Below are 16303 nucleotides of genomic sequence, written 5' to 3' on the forward strand. Positions count from 1 at the left end.
TGATTTTCTTTTTCCTTGTAATGAATGACTTTCCAGGGATTCCTCCATGCCTTCTGTAAATAGATTCCACCGCACTAAACCAATAAATTCCTTCCTCACAACTGCAGAATTATTCAAGAGGGAATATCCTAAGTAACACGTGGATGGATGGCTGTAACAGTTTAGAGGAGAGCAGGGTCTGGTAGTTAGGTTTCATGTAGAGCAAACTGGAGAAGGAAGAGACCTCCAGGGTCTCTTTCAATGTGACTTCCTACTACTGTTCAATACTTAATCTGGACAGTGGGATAATGGACATTCAACAAATTCCTATGTAATTAATAATGAGGCAGAAATAATCTGGTAGAAATGCTGGGGCCAAAGTATTGTTGACAATGAGTTGGAGGTCCATACATTTGAGATGGAGCTAATACTTGAAATTATAATGGAATGAAAACTCCAAGAGAAAAGAGAAATAATGGATATTCGAACCATCTTATTCATGAGTATAATGTGTGGGACTAGCTATACATATACCTCCTTGTGTATGTTTGCTGTTTAACTCAGATTATATAGTACTTAGTGGTTTCTGCATCTGGGCATTATCATTCACAGTGTTTTCTGTATCTCAAAAATGTTTTAATGTATAATTTATTTGATTTACTCAACAAAACTGGAGAGTAAAATTTTGGCTCCCCTTTTGTATTATATATTTTGTTTTATTTTAAATCCTAGCGGTTATAACTTCTATTACTACAATAGTAACTCGATTTTAAATGAAATTTCGTACATCAGAATGGGTCCCTAGCAATATACTCCAAACATTTAAACAATGATTAAAGCACTGTATCTGTCACCAAGGAGCATGCTTGAGAAGGTAGAGTAGAAAATTACAGAACGAAGTTCCAATCAGTTTACTTGGCTTTGTCACTTGTGACATAAAGAATGGAAAGAACAATAACCGATCAGATGTATTCCTTCTTTTGAGGTAAAATTCTCATAACATAAAATCAACAGTTAGCCATTTAAAAATTTACAATTCAATGGCATTAAGTACAATTCATCCTGTTTTTCAAAAGCTCTGAAGGAAATGAAAATGCCAATAGAGAAAGCGCTAGAGAATTGACATACCTTAGTCTCTAAATATTTCACATTACATTGCACCCAAGTTCTTTTTGCTCTAATGAATGTGAGTTTGTGTTTGGTATGCGTTCAACGCTGAACAAATTGGTCACATATTCAAGTTACCTATGACCCTTATTTCTTTAATACAATTTGTATTAGATGTTAATATCTAACTTGGAATTCCTTCGGCTATTTATTTTCTTAAGTATTTTTTCTATTATTTTAATTTCCATTTGGGCACGTAACATAACTACCTTCTTCACTGTTTCCCTATAGGAGAACCCAGGATATAATAATGATCAATTGCATAATCTTGGGATTTTTAATTCCCATTAATTCCTTATAGGTTCCCCCACGTCTCCGCAGTGGTCAATACTATCTTTTTTTTTTTTTTGAGATGGAGTCTTGCTCTGTCACCCAGCCTGAAGTGCAGTGGTGCAATTTCGGCTCACTGCAACCTCCGCCTCCCGGGTTCAAGCGATTCTCCTGCTTCAACCTCCTGAGTAGCTGGGACTACAGGTGCCCACCACCACACCCGGCATAGTACAGACAGGGCTATGTTGGACAGGCCGGTCTCGAACTGCTGACCTCAGGTGATCCACTCACCTCGGCCTCCCAAAATGCTGGGATTACAGGCGTGAGCCACTACGCCCGGCCCCTCAGTACTGTCTTGTATCACCGCAGCAGCCTTCAGGTGAAGAATGTTCCTGGCGCAGAATAATCCACCTGAATGTGAATCCTGACCGTTTAAGGCGCCAACGGAGGCCGCTGCTATGGGGCCGGCCGTGGGGTGGCGCTGTTGCCCTGTATCGTGACTCCGTTTTCACCTGGGCGGGAGACTCCGTGACGCCTGACCAGCGATCACTGGAGTAAGAAATGAGTGCAGATCAGCAACAAGCCCAGCCTTTACAGTTTCAGCAGAGGTTTCCCGTGGCTCGCGTGTGGCGAGTCCCGGAAACCTCGGAGCCCGCAGACTTCCCTTCGCGGGAGCCCTCCCGAACTCCATCGCCTGCCGGCAGCCACGCCCCGCAGTGGGAAGGAGGGACTGGAAGCGTTTCCGTGAGGCTGGCACGCCTTGCCATACCCAACCCAGTCTATTTCCCCTCCGCCTGGGCCGGTCCCATCTGAAGCCGGAGTGACCCGAGGAGGGACACGGTAGTGGACGGGGCGCGGGGGCCGGGCGCGCGGGGGAGGGGGGGTGGTGGAGAGGGTGGGAGGGGAATGGCAGGGAGGCAGCTGGGGACTCACGGACCTTGCAGTTGGGGAAGGAGGAAAAGGTAAGAGACTGGGAGCGGAACGGTTAAGATCTGCTATTTGTATTTATGTGAACAAACAGAAATCGCCAGGCGAGTTGGCCTGTGTTCCTTCGGAACAAGCATGTTTGGCTCCTGTGTTTCTATGGTGAGGGACTATACCTGCCTCAGCAGATTTGGTGCAGAGAGAAACATGAGAAAGCCCGGGAATGGGGGACCTCTGTTCATTTCTGGAGATGGGGCCATCAGGAGAGGGAGGAGAGAGAAAGAATGAGGTTACAGAAATTACTTGTCAGGGGACTGCATAGTGGTTCAGACCGTGGGCTCACTGCTTTGAACTTCGGCTCCCTCATCTGCGAAGCATAAATACGGTAATTACTTTCCAGGGTCCTTGCGATATTTAAATGAGATGTCAATAACCATGCTTAAAAACTGTACAGTGTGCTGTGCTATCTCTTGTTGACTGAATCACTGTTTGCTTTCTTTTGGGCCGGGGGCGGGGAAGGAGTCTCCTTCTATCTCGCAGGCTGGAGTGCAATGGCGCGATCTCGGCCCACTGCAACCTCCGCCTCCCAGGTTCAAGTGATTCTCCTGCCTCAGCCTCCCGAGTAGCTGGGACTACAGGTGCACGCCACCAAGCCCGGCCAATTTTTTTTTTTTTTTTGTAGCTTTAGTAGAGATGGGTTTCACCATGTTGGCCTCTGTTTTTTTAATGTCTTTTTTTTTCCTCTTTCATTTTTCTCCGTCAACCCCTCATCCCGCATTTGCCTCCTTGCTTTCTTTCATTTCTGGGATTGTTGCTTCCTTCTGTAATGAGCCCTCTCCACACTGGAGTTTCTTACACCTTTGCGACCACACTTCTTTCCTACTGAGTGGGAAGTAGTTGTTTCAGTAAAGGAGGTGGTTACCGTAACGTGCAGCACAGCTCAACTGAAATACACCGGCAAACAAAACTCTGTGCTGTCTACCTGGTTCCCCCACTCAGTACACTGCAATCTCCACTGACTGCCAGCTAGGGGGCGACTAGGTCTTTCAGTGAGACATCATGAAGTATTTGCTTCAATGAAAATCAGAGACTTTTTCTTTCAGTGCCTCCATTACTGTGAGAGTTGGCTAGGGCTGCTGTACCAAGTACCACAAACTGGTTGGCTTCAACCAGCGGTCCCCAACCTTTTTGGCACCAGGCACAGGGACTGATTTTGTGGAAGACAATTTTTTCATGGATGCAGATGAGCTTGGTGGTGGGGGATGATTTCAGGATGAAACTGTTCCGTCTCACATCAGCAGACAATAGATTCTCATAAGGAGTTCCCAACCTATATCCCTTACATGTGAAGTTCACAATAGCATTCATGCTCCTGTGAGAATCTAATGCCTGCAGACACTGTAGCTCACCCCTGTGATCCCAACACTTTGGGAGGACATGGTGGGTGGATCGCCCTGAGCTTAGGAGTTTGTGACCAGCCTGGGCAACTTGGCAAAACCCATCTCTACCAAAAAATACAAGAGAAAGAGAAAGGAAGAGAGAGAAAGAAAGGAAATCTAATGCGGTGGCTTATCTGACCGGAGGAGGAGCTCAGGAGGCAATGACAGCGATGGGGAGTGGCTGTAAATACAGATAAAGCTTTGCTGGCTCCCCAGCTGCTCACTTCCTGCTGTGTGCCCCGGTGTCGGCACCCTGGGTGTTGGTGACCCCTGGCTTAAACAATGAAATGAATGTCTCACAGTTCAGGAGGCTAGCTGTCCAAAACTAAGCTGTTGGCAGCATCGATTCCTTCTAAGGGCCATGAGGGCAGCATCTATTCCAGGCATCTTTCTTTGGCTTGTACATGGCTGTCTTCATGTTTATGTGGTGTTTTCCCTGTGCGTATTTGTCTCTGAATTTCCCCTTTTTATAACGACACTAGTCTTAATGGATTAGGATCCATCCTAAGTACCTCATACCCATTTCATTTTCTTTCAATATACACCCAACACTGGGATTGCTGGATCATATAGTAGTTTACTATCTCTGCACTATCATCTCCAAATAAAGTCACATTATGAGTTACTGGGTTAGAATGTCAACATATTAATTTTGGAGGGGCATACAGTTCAACCCATTAACAACTTATGTCTTTAATTATGCACAAGTTAGTTGAGCATTGCATCTATTTCAATTGTCTCAGGCAGAAACTATTTCCCGCCTATCCCAAGCCCTTACAACCAGTCCCAACAACCATGTGCTGTGAAATTCTGCCAGGAGTTATGTAATTCTGCAGTTCTGTTTTCTCTTAACCTGAATGCATACATTTCCTGTTGCCACTGTAACAAATTACCACGAAGGTGGTGGCTTAAAACAACATAAAATTTTGTCTTACAGTTCCGGAGGGCAAAAGTAAAAATGGATGGACAGGTCTCCAGATGGATGGTTCATTTTGGAGGCTCTAAGGGAGAATCAGCTTCCTTGCCTCCTCCAGTCTCTAGAGGCTGCTACAATCCTTGGCTCATGGCCCCTTCCTTCATCTTTAAAGCCAGCAATGGCCGGTCGAGTGTTTCTTATGTCTTCTCATGCTGACACTCACACTTTTGCCTTTCCCACATTTAAGGATTCTTGTAATTGTACTGGACTCACTGGGTAATCCAGGGTAATCTTTCTATTTTAAGGTCAGTTGATTCATTTTATCTCTAACCTTAATTCCCCTTTGCTATTTCAACACTATTGAAAATCAACATATTCATAGGTTCTGGAGATCAGGACATGGACATCTTTGAGAAGCCATTATTCTGTCTACCATACCTGAGATTTCCCAACTGGGTATTCTTTATTCTTATTATAGATATATTTAAAATTTACATTTAATTTTAAAAACTTAAAACTTATATATATTTTTCATATACATGTTGTTTTGAAACATGTACACATTGTGGAATGGCTAAATTAAGCTAATTAACCATGTACTTCCTATATAACACTGTTAGAAACTACTCCCCATTCTCTTTTGTACTTTTAGTATTATAGTTTAATCCTTTATGCTCAATTAGTTTCTATAGGTTATTTTTCTATAAAGCTTTTTGCAGCTCCAATGCTATTTTCATAGGTGAATTTAGCTACTTCTTTATTCAACAAACATATGAATGCTAATATATGCCAGACACTGCTCTTGGTGCTAGGGCTACAGCAATGAACAAAATAGCTGGTCCCGAAATTTTTATTCTCATGAACGTTTCATGTTTTTTCTTCTTACTTTGCCACTTCATTTTTGTCCTCCCAACCAGCCCAGTCTCTAGTTCCCCAACATGCTTTCTGAATTTAGATGTGGCTACTGTTCTGTGCCTACTTCTGGGGTATGCTTATGAGGGACCTATGGAAGCTGACTGTGCCCTCAAGGAAATTGCAGTCTTGTTGGGAAGAAACAGATACTCATAGGCAAACTGGTTAAGTATTGAATAAGTAGGTTGGGCATTGGCATATCATGACTTGGCATAGTTTCTAACTGGAGAAAATGAAAGTAGAAGGGGAATGAATATGCACAAAGGTAAAGAAGCAATTACAGTCAGGTGCAGTGGCTCATGCCTATAATCCCAGCACTTTGGGAGGCCAAGGCGGGCGGATCACCTGAGGTCAGGAGTTCAAGACCAGCTTTGCCAACATGGTGAAACCCTGTCTCTACTAAATATACAAAAAATAAAAAAAATTAGCTGGGCATGGTGGCAGGTGCCTGTAACCCTAGCTACTTGGGAGGCTGAGGCAGGAGATTCGCTGGAACCCAGGTGGCAGAGGTTGCAGTCAGCTGCGATCATCCCACTGTACTCCACCCTGGATGACAAGAGTGAAACTCCATCTCAAAAAAAAAAAAAAAAAAAAAAAAAAGGACGCTAATTATACAGACATCCGTGTAGAGTAGATAGAGTCTTCTCTCAGTTCTCAGTCCAGGGGACCTGAAATCTGTTTCAAGCTCTGGTACTCTCTTTGCGAGCAAATAACAAGGCACCTACCTCAGGGGTCCTTAGTTGTTTTATTATTATTTTTATTCCTTTCAAAAATGAAGGGTAGAGTTTGAACAGAAATTGCTGGAGATTTTTCCAGGTTTGAAAAATAAAAAGTCTTTTATTTTTTAACTTCTCTGAATTTTTTTGAGATTTCTAACCAGAATAATAATAAGATAGTTTAGAGTTTAAGGGAGACAGTCACCTCTGGATATGAAAAGGCTAACTGTGATGAAAGGGGTTTCTATCCATTCATTGGCTTAAAACCTCATTTCCTACAGTTGTTCTCACCTCGTCAGCCCAGGCGGCCTCTTCCCTAGCTTTTCCTCCCTACGCCTTCTCCTGAATTGGGCAGTTAGAGTTCAGCCCTATCATATTGTGAATACTACCTCCTAAGGGTGAGTCTTCAGGAAGCAGAAACATTTCCTGATGCTCACTCTTTCTTTAGCCCCCAGCAGTCTAAGTCGTATCCAAGCTTCTGGGACTTATGTGCTCCCCGAAAGCCATCTCGATCTTCTCATACTTCTCATAAAAAATCCTTCATGGCATAGTGACAACAAGGAATATCAACAGTTAGTTTGTTTTGTGTTGTTTTGTTTTTTGAGATGGAGTCTCACTCTGTTGCCCAGGCTGGAGTGCAGTGGCATGATCACAGCTCACTGCATTCCTGACCTCTCAGGCTCAAGTAATCCTCCCACCTCAACTGTTAGGTAACAGAATATATGGAAACATGGTATTTTTAGAATATTGATCTAAATTAAAATTATTGTATGTATATAATTCTAGGCTAAGTTAGAATTCTAATAAGGACACAGTAGTAGATACTAAAGGTTTAGGGGAAAAAACGTGTTTCAAACTATACACTGTGGTTATACACATGTCTATTAGCCCTTCCTCACACTGCTATAAAGAACTGTCCAAGACTGGGTAATTTATAAAGAAAAGAGGTTTAATTGACTCATAGTTCCTCATGGCTGGGGAGGCCTCAGGAAACTTGTAACCAGGGTGGAAGGGGAAGCAGGCACGTCTTACATGGCGGCAGGTGAGAGAAAGCATGTGAAGGAAGCAAAGAGGGAAGAGCCCCTTATAAAACCATCAAATCTCATGAGAACTTACTGCCATGAGGAACAGCCAGGGAGAAACCACCCCCATGATCTAATCACCTCTCACTGGGTCCCTCCCTTGTCACATGGGGGTTATGGATATTACAATTTGAGATGAGATCCGGGTTGGGACACAGAGCCAAACCATATCAACATGTAATATCTACACTTGAAGTCAGGTGCCTTTCTGGAAAAAGCCTTGAAATGATTGGTTTTAGTTGTACACTCAGACATTGAATGATTTAATCCAGATGTAGTGTGTTGTAGGAGATAAATGCAGGCTTTGTATTGGACAACTTTAGGAGACAGGATTACGTGATATCCATATTATGCTACCAAATAAGTGGTGAAAAATATTTGCCAAAGATGCTAATTTGGGGTTGAGAGAAGTTGACCTCAACTATTTTGTTTTTTCTGACGGTAGTCAGCTATCAGGACCAATTGTATGTCAAGTCATCCTTGGTTTGTGTTCATGAAAAAGTCTTAGAGTCAACTTCTCCAAAATCCCTGTTAAGTCAGGTCAGGCTGGCTTCACCCAGACAGGGGAAGCTCCTGTTGGCCCTCACCTACATACTCTGTGCCATCTCTTCGGCCTGGGCCGAAGTTTAGTGCCACTTCTGGCCAGTTAGAATCTATAACAGCAAGAAAGGACTGGTTTGAGTCATAGAATCAACAGGTTTGGGTTATGGTTCAAGGAAGGAGGAGAGAGGCAGAGGGAATGCTGAAAATTGATTCTGACCTCCCTGTGGTCAGATTTATTCTGTAAGACTTATTCTCAGATCCTCACATTCCACAAATCCAGCCCATCTGATGTGAAACCACATGGCTTCCCGGACTCCTATTTCTGTGGTCTTTCCTCACAGGGCTCAAGGCCTGACTCCTTTAACTTCCCTTGAAGATGATATCTTTGTGTAAGTCAGAGTGCGTTCTAGCTGAGGAAGAAAAAAGGAGTAGAGTATTAATTAGAATATTCTTAAAGCCCCATCAATGAAAACAGAACTGGGATGTAAATACTATAGCCTTCATGTAAATACTATAGCCAGGTAGAGATTTTGGGATGCATGTGCATCCCAAAGTCCCAGAAGAAACTGTGAAAGTGTCGGTACAACGTGAACTGCAAGGGCCAGGATCTTCTTCCTCATTCTCATTTCTACAAAACTCAACTGAAGAAAATAGATGAAATATCCAGTCAGCCTTATGAAGGGTGGGAAACTAGTGGGCAGAGCACCAGATGGAGATTCAACACACAATGCTTAGGTGCTAATTAACTGTTGGGAGGTATCTGAACTCTGAGCCTTAGTTCCCCCACCAGTACATTTGGAATTAGGTTTTTGTCATTGCTTTCAAAGGACCCTTCTTATTGTACACATAGAGCATTTTATGGCATTCGTGAAGCACGTGCTGCATTTTATCATGTGTTTGTCAAAGAGATCACAAAATAGACAACAGGGTTGCTGTTACTACGTTTTTTTGTTTCTGTAGCAGGGAGGTGTGATTATAGCGGTACAGAAGGTATGGTGTGGTTACCTCATTTGCAGTGTGTGAAAGGCATGCATGAAAGGCTTTCTGACACTGAGAGTTGAACCTGCTGCATTTGCATCCCTTCTTGAAGCCCAGGCAGCTCCCAGAACCCCAAGTGCCCTTGATTTCACTCTGTCTCCCTTTTCCTCATCCATGTTTCGTATTTAGGGACAGTCCAATAATGGATTCATGACTGGAAGTTCCTAAATCTGACTGGATCTCTGATTCATTTTCTGACTTAAGCAAGTCACCTTTTCACTTAAGCTTTAGTTTCCACATGCAATATGAAGTGGGTAAAATAGCCATGAATTATTGTGAAATGGTTTTCTATTATAAAAAATGGAGATAATTTTGAAAAATATTCCAGTTTTGCAGCATTAGAAAAAAAGAAGTGTAGGTAAACCAAATGTGATTTATAACTACAATTGTAATCTTCCCTCCCACACCAGAATAGTTTTTCTAAGTCTGCTTTTTTGGGGCTAATATTAAAGTGAATTATTTTTAATTTGCTGAGTTAACATTTACTAGGAAATAGAGGTAGGCTTACTTGAACTAAGGTCATAAAAGTGTGACCTTAGGATGTCTACAAACAGGTGGACAATAAAGACTGGATAGTTTCAGCAAGGCATAACTACTGACAGGTTGTGGGTTTATAGGTATTCAGAGGTGTGTGAGATAGATTGCTCACAAAAAGAAGTTCATTGAACCCTGGCATAGAGCTCTCTGTTCTATGCTAGATGTGCTAGCATCTTTACACCTGAATTTAAGGTTTAGAGGTGATATTGGGCTGCGTCTTTGTGGGCTTCTATTTAAACCTCAATCAGACATATTTTGGGTGCCTAGGGAGCAGTGGTCTCTGTAGGAGGATGGATAAACAGAAGTATTTATGTTAGCAGGAAGTTAGGGATGTGGATTCTTTGGACACAGTCTCTTGTCCCTGCAGTTCTTGACAACCTGGGAAATTTAGATCATCTCAGGGCTTTTGGGGGAAAATGAGCTGGGTTCTGACACCAAGACAGCTACAGAATGCAGTGCCCTATGTTCTGTCTGCTTATCCAGGTATGAGAAGGATCAGTAGTGGCCTTACACCGTGGTACTTCACATGCAATGCATTTCCGGCCAGTCTCCGGGAGGCCTTTGTAGCCCAACCTGATTCTTTCAGAGACAGAACATTCTGTGGTCTCACTAAATCATACACAAATTCTGATTTAACCTTTGGAGGCCATGAGACTCTAAATGCTATTATCAACAAATGTTACTTATACACCAAAAACTACAAAATATCCCAAATATCCTTGAAAGAAGTTAAAGAAGACCTAAATTAATGGAAAGACATACTGTTTATTTAATGGGACGACTTAATACTGTTAAGATAGTCGTACTCCCCCAACTGATCTATGAATTCAACATAATTGCTGTCAAAATCCCAGGTGTTTTTTTTAATTACCAAATGGTCAAAGTGATTCTAAAATTTATATGAGAACATAAGGGACTCAGAATAGCCAAAACAGCTTGAAAAAGACAAAGTTGGAGGAATCACACTTAATGATTTTAAAACTTACTGGAAATCTGCAGTAATCAAAACTGTGTGGGCTGCATGCTATGGCACGCACCTGTAATCCCAGATACTTGGGAGGCTGAGACAGGGAGATCTCTTGAGACCAGAGTTTGAGGCTGCAATGAGTTTTGATCACACCATGGCGCTCCAGCCTGGGTGACAAAGTGAGACATTATCTCTAATAGTAATAAAAATAATGCCAAAAAAGACTATCTTTAATAACAATAAAGAGCAGAAAAGAGTGTTTTTAACAGATTGTGCTGGGACAATTGGATATTCACATGCAAATGAATGAAGTTGGACCTTTACTAATTCAAAATGAACCGAAGGCCTGAATATATAAGAACTAAATCTAAAAAATTCTTAGAAAAAAACATAGGTGTAAATCTTTGTGGTATTGGTTAGGCAATGGTTTCTTAGACACACATCAAAAGCACTGGCAATCAAACACAAAATTGTCAGAATTAGAAACTGTTATGCTTCAAAGGACATTATCAAAAGTGAAAAGACAACATACAGAATGGAATAAAATATTGCATATGATGTATCTAATAAGGGCTTAGTTTCTAACTATATACTGGGTACTTACAACTCAACAATAGAAAGACAAATTGTCCAGCCGGGCGCGGTGGCTCATACCTGTAATCCTAGCACTTTGGGAGGCTGAGGTGGGTGGATCACAAGGTCAGGAGTTCAAGACCGACTGGCCAACATGGTGAAACCCCATCTCTACTAAAAAATACAAAAATTAGAGGGGGTATGGTGGCTCGTGCCCGTAATCCCAGCTACTTGGGAGGCTGAGGTAGGAGAATTGCTTGAACCGGGACCCGGGAGGCGGAGGTTGCAGTGAGCAGAGGTTGCAGTGGGTCGAGATTGTGCCACTGCACTCCAGCCTGGGCTACAGAGTGAGACTCCATCTCAAAAAAAAAAAAAAAAAAAAACAAAGACTAATTGTCCAATCAAAAAAATTGGTAAAGGATTTGAATGTACATTTCTTTAAAGAAGATATACAAATGACCAATAATCACATGAAAAGATGTTCAGCATTATTTACCATTAGGGAAATGAAAATCAAAACCACAATGAGGTATCATTTCACGCCAACTAGGTGAGCTACCATCAAAAAGAGAAAAAGCAAGAAGTGTTTGTCAAGGATGTGGAGATACTGGACTCCTTATAAATTACTGGTGGGAATATAAAGTGATGCAGTCACTTTAAAAAATAGTGGTTAGTGCCTCAAAATTTAAACATAGAGTTACCATATCAGCAATTTCACTCCTACCGATATACAAATAAAAATGTAAACATGTCCACACAACAACTTGTATGTGAATGTTCACAGCAGCACTTTTTATAAATGTGAAAAAGTGAAAACTATTGAAGTGCCCACCCACTGATAAATGGCTAAACAAAATCTCTCTGTATATCCATACATTGCAGTATTATTTAACCTCAAAAAGGAATGAAGTACTCATTCATGCTACAACATGGATCATCCTTGAAAACCTTTGCAAGTGAAAGAAGCCAGGCAAATACAAAAGTCCACACACGGTACAAGTCAATTTCTATGAAATGCCCTGAATAGGTGATCCATAAAGACAGAAGATAATTCATGATTGCCAGAGGCTGAGGAAGGGAGCAGTACAGAATGACTGCTATTGGGTAGGAATTTCTTTCTGGGGTAATGGAAATATTCTAAAATAAGATAGTGGTGATAGTTGCATACCTTTGTGACTATGGTAAAACCACTAAATTGTACACTTTAACAAGGTAAATTTTACGGTCTTTGAATTGTATCTCAATTTAAAAAACACAAGTAATATTAAAGATAATGCTAATTTTGCAAAAAAAATGTTTTTTGAGAATCTACTGGACAAACAGCATAGGACAGATTTTAAGAACATGGACTCTAAAACTGAATGATCTGGGTTGGAACCCAGCTTCACTGCTTACTAGCTGCATGATGCAGAGCAATTAAATTAGACTCAATATTTGAATTAAATTATGAAATTAAATTAGAATTAAATGACTAAGTATTTGTGAAGTGTTTGGAAGAGTACCTAACACTACCACTATATAAGTGTTTGCTGTTACAACTGTCTGCAATAAACTGTACTAGGCAATAGTGGGAATCAAAATCAGTATCAAGGAAGTTTGTGTCAAATACAAATGTCAGTTAAGGGAGAGCAGAGCAGGGTGGATTCCAAAGCAGATTACTGCACGTGATTTATCGGCTGGACTCTGCTCCATGCTGATGTGTAGAAAGAGTGGGTTTTGTGCCAGAGGAGGAGGAGATGATATGGATAGAGAATATAACACCTAAATTTTGCCTTCTCACTTGGGTCCTGGGAAAAGGCCCAAAAATAGGTTAAATGGGACATAAGGAGTAGTAGAAAAGAATGGTTAACAGCACTTAATATATATTTGTTGTTGAATGTAAATAAAAATTAGACAAAAACTTCTCAGGATTTTTCTCTGGAAATTTGGCCATAAACTCATGATGTTTCTCCTCCTGTTCTGATATGAAGATAACTTTTTTCTTGAGACATTTTTATTGTTTCATTTAAAAAAGTAAAGGACAGACTGTTACTGGAAAGGGTTCCCAATCCAGACCCCAACAGAGGGTTCTTGGACTTCGCTCAAGACAGAATTTGGGGCAAGTCCATAGAGTAAAGTGAAAGTAAGTTTACCAAGAAAGTGGAGGAATAAAGGAATGCTCTCCACAGGCATAGCAGCGGTGTGGGCTACTCGGCAGAGCATACCTATAGTTATTTCTTGATTATACAGTAAACAAGTGGTGAATCATTCATGAGTTTTCTGGTACAAGGATGGGCAATTCCCAGAACTTAGGTGTTCTCCCCTTTTTTTAGACCATGTAGGGTAACTTCCTGATGTTGCCATGGCATTGGTAAACTGTCATGACACTGGTGGGAGTGTCTTTTAGCATGCTAATGCATTATAATTTGTGTATAATGAGCAATGAGGATGACCAGAGGTCACTTTTGTGGCTGTCTTGGTTTAGGTGGGTTTTGACTGGCTTCTTTACCGCATTCTGTTTTATCAGCAAGGTCATTGTGACCTGTATATTGTGTTGACCTCCTATCTCACTCTATAGCTAAGAATGCCATGCCTAACCTAACCGTCTGGGAATGCAGCCCAGTAGGTATCAGCCTCATTTTACCCAGCCCCTATTCAAGATGGAGCTGCTCTGGTTCAAATGCCTCTAACATATTTCCCTCTTTCCTTTTATAAGGGGATCCTTAATCCTAAGGGCTATAGAGGGATGAAGATCCATCTTCTGTAACTTCTTCAGGCTGAATAGGAACAATGATATTGCTGCCTAACTATTAGGGTCTTTTGTATTCAGGTTAGAGAGAAGCTTGGTCACAAAGCATCAGTTATGTCGAGGACCATACTCTTGATTTCCCACAGAAGGTAATATCTGAAGGATTAATAAGTGTTCAGTTTAAGAAAACATTCAGTAACCTTATCCTGCATTCCTACATGGAGTACATAAGCAATATATTCCACAAGAGTAGAGCAAAATAAGCAAAACTATCCTAAGTAAACTAACAAGGCTTATGTGAAGTGGGCAACTGTTGGAACCATGAGGATAGGGGGTCACTAACTGATTCCAGTACTTACTTGCCCAGAGTTAGAATACTGATTGAGATTTTTATATCACCCATCCATCTTTATTTCTTCTGAGCTGCAGTCAGAGATTACTGGTTGGTTCACAGAAATAAGACAGGTCAGTCTAAATTGCAGAAAAAAAACCTAAAAACTGATGGGACCAGAACCTAACAACAGGTGTACCATAGTTTTTGAAACATAATTTTTCTATCCTCAATCCTCATTTGTACTAAAAACAAATCATAATAGAACTGATTTGTTTGCAAAAATAAGCTTTAGTCTCATACTTGGTCTGATTAGAAATGAAGTGTGGCAAGAATAATTATTTTTCACATAAGTTCTTTTTATGTTAACTTTGATGAAACTTTATTCAATAAAGAATCTCAGATAAGACTTTTTTTAAAAAAATCCTTGAGCCAGCCATGGTTTTGTACCATCAAATACCTATGAGTTCAGTAAATTCCCCTCTCTTGAGGTCCCAAGATTACTTGGGGCTCCTGGGCCTGTCAGAAAATGACATTCTTCACTTACTACAGGTCAGGAACCCTGTATAGGGATGGCATAGACAAGGTATGAGGCCAGTTTTCCCAAGGAGCTTTATTGGCTCTGCAAGTCCAGTTTGATTCCTTAAAAGAAAGCATGCTATTCCAGTCAAAGACTTGGTTAAAAAAATAGTTTATCTAATTATGTTCTGTTGAAAAGAAAACATTCTTTTTTTTTTTTTTTTTTTTGAGACGGAGTTTCGCTCTTGTTACCCAGGCTGGAGTGCAATGGCACGATCTCGGCTCACCACAACCTCCGCCTCCTGGGTTCAGGCAATTCTCCTGCCTCAGCCTCCTGAGTAGCTGGGATTACAGGCATGCGCCACCATGCCCAGCTAATTTTTGTATTTTTAGTAGAGACGGGGTTTCACCATGTTGACCAGGGTGGTCTCGATCTCTTGGCCTCGTGATCCGCCTGCCTCGGCCTCCCAAAGTGCTGGGATTACAGGCTTGAGCCACCACGCCTGGCCTCAGAAAACATTCTTTTTGCGCTTTTGCAAATAACTATGTTGCTCTAAGTTAAGAATACTCACAAATAGTTTCCAAATTCTGGAGAAATTAGATAGAGAGAAATATGCTCTAAAATTTTGTTTACAGGAGTATACTTAATTGCCACAAGCTGTAGATAGCTCAAGAGAAAAGTTTTATTGACTCGGGAAAACAAAGCAAAGAATTAGCAATGTTTTAAGCAAACAAAAGTCATAAAAGGATTATTTCAGTCTTAGTTCGGTCCAGACAGTTAACTCCTGTTGTGTTTGATATTCCTGAATATTTCAGCTCTCCATGAGAATCCTGAAAGTTTTCTCTTCTATACTAGTGTCAAAATCTCCAAAGTTATCAGAAACCTGCATTCAAGAGCACTTGTCAAAGTCCTATTGCTGATTATATGGCACCTTTAAAAGAGGATCAAAACAAGACAACAGTTGTCTGTGAATGACAAAAAGTCTTAGGGAAGCCACAGTGAGACATGATTGACAAGGAAATTTGGTGTCTGTGGCACACAATAGTTTTATGTAATAATTTTAATTACTAATAACACACTAAGTCATATTAGATTTATAGGAGTTTCCCATAATTGGGGGACATATACCAATAACATATTTATACAAATACAGCCCATAGAGATCAAAATACTATTTTATATTTTATAATGCTTCCTGTATGGTTTCTATAGATTTCTATACCACATTAAGCCAGATATGTCTCTTCTGGACTTTAGGGGACCTAATATGAAAAGATTAATTAGATCAGAAAAAGACATAATTTGTCATTTGATTTTGAAAAGTTTGTCAAATATCAAGGTTTAAACACTTGATATTACAAAAATAGAATCTCAGGTCACCACAAATCATTCATTTAGTCAAAATAATAACTCAAAAATGTTGAAAAGACAAAACCTTTACTCATTAATGGAGGGAAGACAGCTTTCCAAACGTCTCTTTTCCTTCCCTTCTTTTTTCTGTAGTTTATTCAAAAGGCAAACAAAATCTTTCATTTTAAAAAATATTACATGAAAATCTTATTCAGGAGAGAAAGCCAGATTTTACCCTTTGTGTTAGTGTACCATTAATGTCAATCACTATTCTTTAAAAAAACCTGATAGACAAATCTATTCAATCTTAA

The 16303-nt window shown here is 40.6% G+C and overlaps 1 protein-coding gene across 14 annotated transcripts in view; it reads left to right on the forward strand.

Annotated features, from left to right (window-relative positions):
• The first annotated feature begins 1967 nt into the window (after positions 1–1967).
• The window catches only part of STYK1 (serine/threonine/tyrosine kinase 1), a 52298-nt gene continuing 37962 nt past the window's right edge, over positions 1968–16303 (forward strand). For 7 of the 14 annotated variants that reach the window (XM_035255320.3, XM_054237969.2, XM_035255311.3 and 4 more), the window contains exon 1: positions 2182–2378. In XM_035255320.3, the coding sequence (XP_035111211.2) occupies positions 2323–2378 (56 nt within the window). In that variant the 5' untranslated portion in view covers positions 2182–2322. Of the gene's footprint in view, positions 2379–2526; positions 2726–16303 lie in introns of those variants that run through there. The other 7 variants (XM_035255322.3, XM_035255323.3, XM_035255315.3 and 4 more) reach the window with 2 other exon arrangements.

Source organism: Callithrix jacchus, chromosome 9 (genome assembly GCF_049354715.1).
Source record: "Callithrix jacchus isolate 240 chromosome 9, calJac240_pri, whole genome shotgun sequence".
Lineage (NCBI taxonomy): Eukaryota > Metazoa > Chordata > Mammalia > Primates > Cebidae > Callithrix > Callithrix jacchus.